Source organism: Carassius auratus, unplaced genomic scaffold, assembly GCF_003368295.1.
Source record: "Carassius auratus strain Wakin unplaced genomic scaffold, ASM336829v1 scaf_tig00214233, whole genome shotgun sequence".
Lineage (NCBI taxonomy): Eukaryota > Metazoa > Chordata > Actinopteri > Cypriniformes > Cyprinidae > Carassius > Carassius auratus.
The window spans coordinates 76572-88977 of record NW_020527570.1 but is presented as its reverse complement, the minus strand read 5'-3'; the positions used below and the strand labels follow the sequence as shown (position 1 = coordinate 88977).

The 12406-nt window shown below is 38.4% G+C and overlaps 1 protein-coding gene across 1 annotated transcript in view; it reads right to left on the bottom strand.

The window, feature by feature from the left end:
* Positions 1-852: 852 nt before the first annotated feature.
* Positions 853-12406, bottom strand: part of LOC113091575 (adhesion G protein-coupled receptor L3-like) — a gene marked incomplete at its 5' end in the record, with an annotated part of 77145 nt that continues 65591 nt past the window's right edge. Inside the window, 4 exons of the mRNA XM_026257138.1 lie at positions 853-3021; positions 4013-4030; positions 6354-6482; positions 11676-11772. Coding sequence (XP_026112923.1) covers positions 2189-3021; positions 4013-4030; positions 6354-6482; positions 11676-11772 — 1077 coding nt within the window. The remainder of the gene's footprint in view (positions 3022-4012; positions 4031-6353; positions 6483-11675; positions 11773-12406) is intronic.

Genomic DNA, 12406 nt, shown 5'->3' with positions numbered 1-12406 from the left:
GAACTGATTGAAATGTAAAAACTGTCATCATGAAGGAGAATAAATCTTATTTAGGCAGTCTGGCAGGCATTAGACATTGACTGGTTTGTATACTCCGTACATACACATCTACAAACTTTAATGGCAGGATGTTTGTCATACATTATGACTTTAGCTCTTTGTCATCGTTGCTTTACTTAGCATTTATTTTCAAATTTTTGAAAGTGTATATGTTTAAAATGGAAAATGTTCTATATTCAGGCTTTTACTATCTAAATCAGATTTTTAAAAAAATATATATAATACTGCTGTTATGAGGTTTTACATACAATTTGTTTGGTAATGGCTGAAATGTGGAGTGACAAGATACGACAGAAGTCATTAATTTGACCATTTTTTACATGCCACATCACTTCTGGGAACATCTGACGAACCACTTGCCTGATATTTTAGTTCAGCATTAATATAAATTTAGTATGCTTGTGCAACTCCACTGAATTAATTGCTTGTGCTTGTAATATTCTCAGTATCACTTGAATAACTTTAAATGCAAATGCAAAATGTGGTCTGAAAGTGGCTTCATTAGAGCTCGTTACCAAATTAAGCGATATTGGAAATTTAATTCTGAAGCAATCAATCTTCAATTTATTTATAAATTACATTTTAATTTAATTGATGATTTTCTCTATAAAGTGAAAAATGTCATTACCAGCACACAGAGTATCCACCTGAAACCACAATCAAATCTGTTTTACTTATATATTTTTTTCTTTTTTTACCATATATGTAACATGGTTTAATAAGGTTTCTCATCAAAAGAGCCCCTAATTAACAAAATGTGTCGTGTTGCAGAAAACGCAGAAACCCAGCGACTCGGCTTCACTCTGTCAGTCATTTATTTGTTGGCAAACAAGTTTCACTGTTACAACAAATATTAGTGAGAGGTCATTCAACCACAGGAGGAAAAAAGGGATAAAAGAATAAATAAAATCATATTTGTAATGATAAAAAAATCTAATATGTGCCACATTCATTTACCCCCAGACATTTTTGCAGAAAAGTTTGTAATTTTTCCCTCAGTGAAATAAATAACCATTCATTCCCCACCAAAAAAACAAATTAAAAATCAAACAGAAGGTATGCTGGATCTCTGCAGCTAAATCACACAAGTGCACCTCTGTCTGAATGAAAACGACCTCCGCTGATCATATACCATAACACCTCTCATATCTCTACTCCAAAATAGCAACATATTTTCAATGTTGGGCTTCCTTTCTTCATTCATCTACAAGCCGGTGTCTATAAATCAAAGCGAACGAGGAAAATAGGAATTATTTTTTGTCTATCCTGTCATTTTTGTTTTACTTGCCATTATTCACACTGAAATGAAGACGTGAATGTAAAAGACATAATTAAAAAAAAAGAGCAAGGGATCAAAACCTGTCATTGAGGACGAGACCACCGGGAGAGAAAAGGAAATGATCTGAAATCACCATGGTTACAGAAGCGGAGGGCGTAGGAACAGAATAAGCACTATCCTGTGTAACACTAGTGTCTGTACATTTACATAGAAATATTGTAGAATAATCCAGTATTAGTTCTTCCCCCGCTTCTCGATATTTGTTATTAATACAGCAAAGAACAGAAATGATGTCCAAGAGCACATGGTGAAGACGTCTTTCTTCATATTGTTCTCCGTCGCAGCAAAACGTGCTGCTTTTCACCATGTGAGAAGAAGAAAAATATTTAAAAAGCAAATATATGTATACAGAAGATATTAAAATCGTTTTCGAGTCACAGACTTGATTGGTGTTGACTAGATGCACTGAGCTACTAACAATGTTTTTTGGCAGTCATTTGTATTCCTCCGGGGTCGCAGAGAGTAAAAAAACCCTCGAAATCTCACACTCCCCCACAAGGTTATACAGCAAATCCATTTTCGGGTCCATTTTCCCTTGAAGTAGAAGTGCACTACCAATAGAATCCAAAGAATGTCAGGTTTCATTCCTTTACAAGCAAGAGTAATCCTCTCCTGAACAGAATACAAGATTGCCTCCCAAGGTTTGTTGGTGCAGTTAATTTCTCTGCGGACACAGAAAAGCTAAAGTGAACAACTGCGGACGACAGAACAGTACAGAAACGTAGAAGAGCCAGCAGAGGTCGAAATGTCATGGGTTACGGGTGTGAATGCGACTGGGTTTGGCGCCCTCTATAGGCTGGTGACCATGTGAGCGGTTTCCCTTGGTGTTTCTTCAGGGGAAACCTCATCTTTGGGTGGGACGATAAAGCCTTCGCTGCTGCCGCGGCCCAGTTGGTAGTAGCTATGCAGCTGGTGCAGATGGTTACGCGAGCCCAAGTTGGGCATGCTCTTATAATACACGTCGTCCGGCTCACCGCTTCTGGGGAGCGTGTGCATGTCACCGCTGCGAGGCAGCGAATGCATGTCAGAGCGCTCGGGGTCGGGGAGCGTGGGCATGCTGGTGTAGAGCGAGTCTCTCTGCGGCGATGGAGTCTCTTCCGTTTGCTCCTCTGTCAGCAGAGGGAAGAAACTCTCGCTGTTGTCTTGCGGAAGGCGCCGTCTCGATGAAGAAGCCGAGCTGAAGGTGGAGGGAAGAGGCTGGATGTGGCGTGGAAGCAAGGGTGCATTGGACTCTTCCCTGATCAGCTCCAGCCCTAGACAGTCCTCATGTGGGAGAGACACAGAGTCGTCCAAACCCAACGTCAGATTGACAGGCAGCATGTGCGAGTCTTTGACCCCGCCTCCATTGCTGACTTCGTTAACCAGCTTGTTCATGAGGTTGCGTCCGTGCTCGGCCGTGTGGCCGTGGTTGTTCAGGTAGGTGGGCAGGTAGTTGGAGGTGAGCTCTTTCAGGATGCGTTTCTCCAGCGTGGTCTCTTCGTGTACGTTGTACGTGCGGCCCATGATTTGCACGCAGTCTCTCATGTAATCGGCACTAGCTAAGCTGTAGCTGTTGCCTTGGTTACCATTCAGTGGTAGAGTATCCATGGCACTTGTATCCCGAGCATTGTTCAGGATTCCCTCTGCAAATGGACAGTCAGAGAGAAGAGTAATTAAAATCAGCTTGCGCCTGGCGCATCTGTAAGACCGACATGCAAAACAGCTCGCCGAAACAAACCGAAAAACCTTGAAACCATTCATCCCTGAGGTGGACGCTCATTGAGCTTCCAAACCATTGCTATTTTGGGTATTGATTGGATTTGTCAGGAGTTCAAGGCTGATGTGAGGTTTAAAACTCATTTCAGAATTCACTGAAACGTGCCAGCTAAGTCTGCAATGATGGACTTACCTGTCAAACTCATCTTTCGGCTATGAATTTGCAACCTCGATTGTCCTCATCTCCAATAGCAAATAATACACAAATCACTCTGCAAAGCCGGCAAACACAACAGAAACACAACGCACGGACACTAACACACCACGATACACAACAGCTAATGCACGCAAAGCATTCAACAAACCAAATCATGCTGGCCTTTATATAACACTCAAGTATCATTGGGTACAGAGAGAGCAGCTTCTCCGCCTATATATATCTCTCTAAGTTAATTAACTTTTGCATTTTATCAGCATCTTGATGTTAAATTCTTAATAAAAAGAAGCATGCAAGTGTGGGCTAATAACAAACTCTCACACTCTTATAACAAAATGTGGGATCACTTTCTTGTTTACCAATTTTTAGCTGTAACATTTGAGCATAAACAAATAAATAGCATTTGTTTCACTTATCAGTGGCTTAGACAAATAAGCACATTTTAATTGGTGGAAAAAGACCAGGGTTGCAAAACACAGACCTGTCCACTCAGCTTCTAGTTTAACAAAAGCATCACTTTGTGTTAAAGAAGAGATGAGAAAACTTAGGTTTTCATTTTAATGAGGTTGAGAGTGCTCTCCGATTAGAATATCGACTAAAACATCTCTTAGCAGAATGGCGTTAACTATAGTTTTAGGGAAAGAGTAATAACGTTAAGGGAAATTACATTTGGTAAGCAATGTTTAGTTTGACTCCCATACTTGTCTCTCTGTAGGGCTCTTAAAGGACAGCATGGGAAAGGAAAGAGAAAAAGGTACAGGTAAGCATTCACAGTGACCGCTCAAATAGAACATGCACACAGACCTCTCAAATACAGACACACACCCCCATGTCCCTTTGCAAATCCCAGGATGCACATGTAAATGCTATAAAATTGTGCTTTAAAGACCCTTGACTCTCTGGAGGGCACATAAATGGCTTCTGTCTCCATTAGTGACGCGCTCCGCTCTGAACGCGGTTCCACAGTTAGACTTGGATTCGGTAAGAGAGTTATTGATCGGGCTAAAGAGGAACATTAAAAGTGGCCTGGGATCTATTCGTAATTTCGGGGCTTTTATTGATATTAGATTTCAAGGTCGCTACAATGTTTTCAACGCAGATGATGAGGTTGTTATCCAGCGATCGCCCCTCCCCACTGACACTGTCCAGAAACACGTCTGTCTCTCCGTCTCTAGTGCCTTCTGAATTCTTTCAGATCCATGCGTTAGTGGAGGTGGCGGTAACAGGTGGTGACGGGGAGAAAGCAGATCACCAGTGCAACAGACAGACAGGGCGAGATGGAGTGAGACAGCTGCATGCAGAGATGCGTTACTGCTAATACGAGAAGCCAGGCCTCCTGCGTGCATCTCAGCGTGAGAGCGCCGTGGATTCATGTTCTAAAAGAATGCGATAGGCATATGAAGTACTGCTTTGAAAAAAACGTTTTTCTATGTAGCTCTGAAAAAGCGTGCTCTGTTGAGACACATCAGTGCTGTGACACGCCACTAAATACTCCTAGCATCTGTCCAATGCCTTTTGCGTGAGACACATGAGAGTGACATGTCTTCAAGTCTAAACACTTTGTATGAAGTCTTACTCCGTGTTTTGCATGCATGGAGCGAATTTATTTTTAGTTGCATCAGTTCTGTGACACACCACAGAAATACCTAGCACCTAAAGACCGTACGATTTGGTATTGTAATTCAAGTTGCAGTTGCATTTCTGTTTAGTTAAAAAATATTGTCAAACCATGGATCTTCTGAAATGCCAGACATTAATGCATTTATAAAGTTTGCAGATGCATTTGTTATGACGTGCAGGGACTGAAATGACATGGTGAAAATTGCAGCATAAGGGCATGGCAGATTTCTGGTCTGAAAGAACACTCAAGATATGTGAAGTCTTACTGAGTGTTTGAATGAAAGGAAAGCATTTATTGTTTTCAGCTTCACCAATACTTTGACAAGCCAAAAAAACTCAGTAGCGTCACAGACCAAACCTGTGCACAAGGCACATTAAACTGGTACTATATGTCTTCAGTTCCAGTTTGGACAGTTTTGTCTTGTGATTAAGCACTAATGCAAACACAAGTTTGAAATCGCATTTCTCTCTAGATGAGAAAATTGCTCTACCTTGCTTTTCCTGAAATTTCAGGCCTACTACAAGCACTGCAGCATGCAAACATGGTAGATTTCTGGCCAAAAATCTGAGTGTTTGCATATAGGGAATGCATAATTATTTTCAATTGCATCAGTGTTGCAACATATCACATTAAATTGTCTATCACTGTCAAAACAATTTATGGCAAAAAAAAAAAAAAAATGCATTTGCCTTGCTCCTCCTGAAATGCCAGGCATTGTGGAAGCATTGCTGCATGAGTGCATGAACACCCTAGATGTGTGATGTCTGCATTCTGCATGAATACTGCAACATGCCAAAAAAAAAAACTGTGTAGCAACACTGTCGCATTAGACTGGCACATCTTCAGAAGAGTATATCTATTTTGTGTTATGATGCATTTATTCAATTTGCAGTCGCATTCCTGGCTAGATTAAAATGTCCTTATCTCATGTTTGTGTCAGGTCTCTTGAGGTCATTGCTGCAGATTTTTGGTCTGTAATGAAGTCTTACTGAGTGTTTCACATGCAAGAGGCACATTCATTGTTTTGAGTTGCATCAAGCCAAGTTTGGCTGTCCAAACCCATCTGCAGCAGACACATTAGTGTGACATGACTTCAAAGGAGCGGGTGATTTGATTTTATTCTGCAATTAGGCACTAATGCATATAAAGATTGAGTCGCATTTCTGTCAAGCAGCTAAATGTAGCTATCAGTTATTATAATTATTTCAGCTTGATGAACTCATTTTTCATTGGGAATTACATGTTTGTTTGGCTCAGACTGTACCAGACAAAAGACAAAGATGACCGCAGACACATTCAGTATGAAGCCAAATAGCGGAGCCCTTATCCCCAACTCACACACACACATACTGTACACACACACACACACACACACACAGTTAGTGCACTGGAAGTCAAAGCAACGGAAGAATGCAGCACACCTTGAGTGTTGTACATGCTGAGGGTGGGGTTGTTATAGATGGCTGAATCGCCCAGTAAGGTGTTATAGGGGTTGTTAGAGGCGTGAGCGCGCAGCAGAGAGTTTGGGATGAGGTGATTGGCCATGGCACCTGATACAGCCGCACAGATGGAGAGAAGAACACACAGAGAAGATCAAACAAACGCAGCAACAATGTTAGCATCGTTATCATACAGACCACTCATCAGCAGCCACAGATAAAAATAAAATAAAATAAAAAGCAAGAGCATTCAACCAATGTTAGCACTCTGACGGTCTATGTGAGTGAGTGCTGCAGTGCATTTTAAGTGAACATGATCTCTTTTACAAAGAACAACAATATTGATGACTAATTTTGCACCTAGGGCATATATAACCCCCCTCCAACCAAATGCATTCTAGAATGTGTTGAAGCCCATTTCCACTACATAAAGACAAATAATGCTGTATTAAATTATGATTATGAGATACTAAGTCATGATGAGTTAAATGTCTAGTATTATTGTAAAGTATTAAATCTCATATTTTTGACTTCTTAATTTAGACTTTATCTCGTCAAGAATTACTTTTCATAATTATGACCATTTTTCACTTTTGATTTTCATGTAATAACTGATTTGTATCTCTCAATTTCTATTTTGTGTCATAATCTCATAAAGGTTTTTATCACATAATGACTTATAAATTTGAATTCTCATAGTTCAGACTATCTCATTATGACAGTAATTATGACAGTATCTCATAATTTGGACTTTGCCAATTTAGGTTTTTATGTAACAACTGACTTTTCATCTCACAATTTACAAGTTCTGTCATAATCTTATAACTCTTTCTTTATTCCATATTTAAAATTATCTCATAATTTCAACCTTTTTGTCATAATATTAAGTTTATCTCTTAATTATGTATTTTCTCGTAATTTTCCCATAATCTCCCAGTTTCCATGTTCTGCCAGTCTCATAATCACATAATTGAGATTATCTCATAATTATGACTTTTTATGTCATAATAATGATTTACCAAAATGTTTTTTTTTTTTTTTTTGGCAGAAAAAGGCTTCCATACAAATGAGAATGTTCCTCCCCCAATCCCCTACTGTACATGTATTAACCATTTCATCTACAACCACTCTATGTGTCCATTTGTAGACTATTTGTATTATGTTTGTATATGTATAGTTTTTGAAAGTGTATATACTGTACACAAGTATACTGTCACGTGTTAAATGTGTCAGTGGAGCACTCTCTCAAGCTTTTCACTCACAACGGCACACATGCTGTTGATGGTGTGACAATAAACCTGATTTGATGTTTGATTGAAAAGGCTATTGGATATTTAAAACGAGTCAAACTCGTTGTGTTCTGTTCAGACTCCCCTTAACACAGGAAGGTAATCTCTGCTCATCAAACCATCACAGCAGTGGTGATAAATAGGGATGAATTTACAGACACAACTTCTCTGAAAGGTTGTTAACATGCAAGCGTGCTTTAACATTCTGACAGTTCTATCTCTCCAAGATGTCTTGAAAATGCATTCCCTTTAAAGCACTGCTTTTGTAACGAATTCCCCTCCATCTTCTTCACTTTCAAGACAATTACTGCTGGATTGCAATGTCCAGTTGTGAGCAGTGCATCTATTATTATTCTGAACAGGCCCACACAGAATCTGTGCCCACCCATTTCCACAAAATTGGATTTTCACAATGTTTTACATCGCCTAACCCTGTGTTTGTTTATTAAATAATTTAGATAATTTAATTATGCTTTTAGTTATCAATACGGATATAATGCTTTCAGTTCAGCTCTCGTTGTTTGAATTTGCAATAACAGGACTTGTTATAGCCATTTATTTTTTTTATTTTTTTTATCTGCTTATTTAACCCAAACAAACAAGTCTGGATGTGATCCTAACCCAAATGACCTACCAACTAGTCAAACACATTATGTAATCACTTTCTTTTTGATTCTGCAGTGAAGACCTTGTCCAATATGAACAGTGATTATCAGCGTAGGCATGTTTATTATGCTGTCGGCTAATTATACACCTCTGAAAATCATTCGCTGAACACTGAGATGATCAGCTTCGGTGATACGACACGGACAGAAATACACCGACAGGGAGCTTCACTGAGTCTGAAGTTAAAATGCAGCTTTTTCTGCAGAGGAAACTATTACACAAGACTTCTAAATAAATAAAAACCTCTCCAAAAGTGAGCTAAACCTCCATGGCAACAACATCCATTTGAGGAGGTAAAAAATGATTCATAAACAAATTATGACTGTCAGAATTAACACATTAACATGATTAAAACTCTGTAATGTGCAATAATTAAAATGTGTTCAGTTAACACATTTGCCAGATTTTATAAGCTAAACATTTTAATTTAGCAGAATCCATCTCAAGATGATTAGGAATAAAGTCATAGTATTAGGGTAGCTAACTACTATATTATACAAACCTATTACTAAATATGTTCTGTGTAAACACACGGTTATATATTATATATAAATAAATACATGAACAAATAAAAAAAATATAATAACCCTTGATTAATATTTATATTTTTACACTAACTGGCAGTCCTAAAATAAGTTTTAAAATGTTTCCTTTGACTACAGATAGTTTTCTGTAGATATTGTAATTGTTTGATGCTTTTGTGTCTCACAGGTTGACTGTGTGTGTGTGTGTGTGTGTGTGTGTCTTGATGAGTCATGTGATTTCTCTGTATGTCTCTCACACACTCTTCCTCTGAGTTGGGCTTTGTGTCTCTGGTTAATACATCTGTCCGCTCTGAGCAGCGTGTGTGATGGAGCATCTCACACACACACACACACACAAACATTTTGGTTAAGTGCTGAGAGCCTAATTATTGCCATTGTGACACCTCCTGTCTCTGGAGAGGTTCAATCCATCATCATAACAGAACATTAGTGTCTCTCTGATCAGAACACAGACAGAAAGAGAGAAAGACTGAAATCAGCTTCATAGAGGCGTCTGATATTCAGAGCAGCGCTTCATTTCCCTGTGTGTGTGTGTGTGTGTGTGTGTGTGTGTCTGGGGGGGGGGTAAGTTTAAAACTGTTCTTATAAGTGAGCTAAATCTGATAAAACCTGCCTCGAGTGGAAACAATGACTCATATATCTAGCTTTTCTTTTTTTTTTTATAAACTTTCGTCATTATCTGAATGGTTTCATTGCACTTTCCTCAAATAAAGGTGGTATTTTTAAACATTAAATATACTTATTGGAATAAGGGCATTTGCACCTCTACACCTTCTCATATCTCAATAAATGTATAGATTTATTAGATTAGATTACCTAAAATATCATCAAATGACATAAACAAGAGGGATTGTATATACACAGAAATCATATTCAATGCAAGTAAAGTGTTTACTTTAATGTTTCAACTTTTGTGAAGAAGGAATATCAAAAGATTGGTGAAATAATATTCTACCGTCATTCAGCACAACATATATTTATGTAAAAACTACTTAAGGCGTGTTATTAAATATGCCCGATCAGCCCGATCTCACAGCAATTCATATTTACTAGGTGGCTAATTCGTACGACCTCACTCTTACAAATTAATACGATTCTTGCCAAATTGTACGTATTTTATGAGTTGCATGATTCATATTAATTTGTATGAATTACCTACAACTAACCCCGCCCCTAAAACATACCCATCACTGGGGTTTAGACAAATCATACAAAATTGTACAAATTAGTTCATTCGAATTCATAAAAAAATCAGTCAAAAATCATAAAACTAATATACTAATAACAGAGAGGAAAACACACACACAAATCAGTTTTGGTAAATGTTTCCTTGAATGCATTTGGCAAGCTCAAGAAACATTTGTGACATCTGTGCCAGTGTTGTGTGTGTTATTTGTGGAAAGCATTATTGTCTGCGGTGTGAATTAGCCCGAGATGTTTCTCAGCATCAGCTGTTTTCTGTCCTTTCTCTGAGGAATGAAGCGTCATTTCACTCCACTGGAAATCTTTCCTGGTAAGATACGGCATATTCCAGGCTAATTAAGTCCTCATCCACCGGTTTACCTCTCATTTACACAACACACACAGAGTTGAGAGAACATCAATATTATCTAGATGTAAATGAACTGAGCTTCATTACATTCAGCTGACAATTATTAACTTTAACTTTCTATTTTCTCCTTAACTCAACACACTGTCATTTACTTCAAGTCTTAAAAGTTTAATTACCACTTTTTTATTTTTATTTTACTGGCCATAAAAAATAGACTTATTTGCGTGTTCTGGTTTTTCTCAACTTTTCTCACGCAATTAAAGCAGCATTTCAGACGCACGTCAGGAGAAACTCACAGACTCTGGATTTACTTGTAAATGTTTAATGTACTGAATGTCAGGATTGGAAAGATCTTCATTAAAGAAACATAAGCATAGTTTTAAGTCTTATCTGTTTTTCCTCCCTGTTTTCTGCTCTGATTTCAAACATGCAATTATCCAGGACACCAAACTCTGCAGGTGCTGGTTAACTTCAGCTCGTTTCAGTAGGATCTGACTTTGAAAATAAAAAATAACTAATTGAAAATGATCTCATTCCGAGTCACGTGGTTAAAGCACTGCTGAATGTGCACACAAGCATTTATGACAAACTCAAATATTAAGTACTTTTATGTCATGTCTGGCGAAACTTGTATGTTATGCATTTAAATATATCTGAAATGACACATTTGTAATGATGAAGCTGCACTTTAATGTAATATTGTAAAGAACACTACAGGTACTTTACGTATGCTTTGGTAGGTAGCACATCGAGATAAGTGTACTTCTCTAAAACACCACAACATATTATTAAAACATGATTTAAAATGTACTTTAAAGTATTTTAATTTTTTATTTAACATTTTAAAAGTGTACTTAAATGTGTTCAGAAACAATCATGAAAGTGTCCTTTTATTTAATCAATATTATATTATTTGCTAGTAAATGTATATTTTGTAAAAAGTATAGTTTTAAAATTTGACATTCAGTACAAGAACTCAATGTGAAGTGCACTTGTTCTTCACAGTGGATTGTGTTTACAAACATATGCTCTTGTTTTTGTGACGTGTGTGTGGGTGTAGGGTGTATGGTGTGTGTCCATATGATGTGTGTAAGTGTAAGTGTGTGTGCGCGTGTTCATATGATATGTGTGTGTGTGTGTGATTGTGTGTGTGCGTGTGTGTGTGCATGTGTGTGTGCACGCGTGTGTGTGTGATAGTGTGATTTTGTGTGTGTGTGTGTATGTGTGTGTGTGTGTGTGTGTGTGCTTGTACCTCTGTTGAGTGTCGCTGCACTGTTAATGTCTCCAGCCATGAATGAAGACTCGGACTGCTTCCTCACCGTGTCGTTCCACATGCGGCGGATTCGGCTCTGTGAACAACAACAGCGGTTCACACACACATTCCTCACATGATCAGAGACAGATCACTTCATCTGACACACACTCATCAGTCAGAAATCAAACCGAACAGCCGTTCAATCTCTTAAACATTACTGGTCAGGAACCACATGACAAAATGCTCTTTCTTTTGCTGTATCCAATCTAAAACGCTCCTCAACACACCACAGCAGCGTCTGTTTGTCAGTATAAGAATCGTGTGTCTGTTCCTCATCTCTCTGACATTCACACACACACACACAGGCGATCACGGGTCAGACGAGTGGGATTCTGCTGCATGTCAGACTCTCATTACATGTTTACACACGACTCCTGAAAGGCCAAAGGTCAAATTGGAAACCTCGTCTCCATGGAGATCATGTAACCAGACAAACGGTTACCATGGAAATGAGATATTGAAGCACAGATATGTAAAGCTTTAGATTTGTTTGACACGAGGACAACACGTGATGGAAATCCTGCCTGCATCTCGCTTCATTTTGACCCACACAATGTATTTTTGGCTATTGCTGCAAATATACCTCAAAGATTGAAGACTGGTTTTGTGCTCCAGGGTCACGAATGATTCTGAAGATCATGTGACACTGAAGACTGGAGAAATTATGC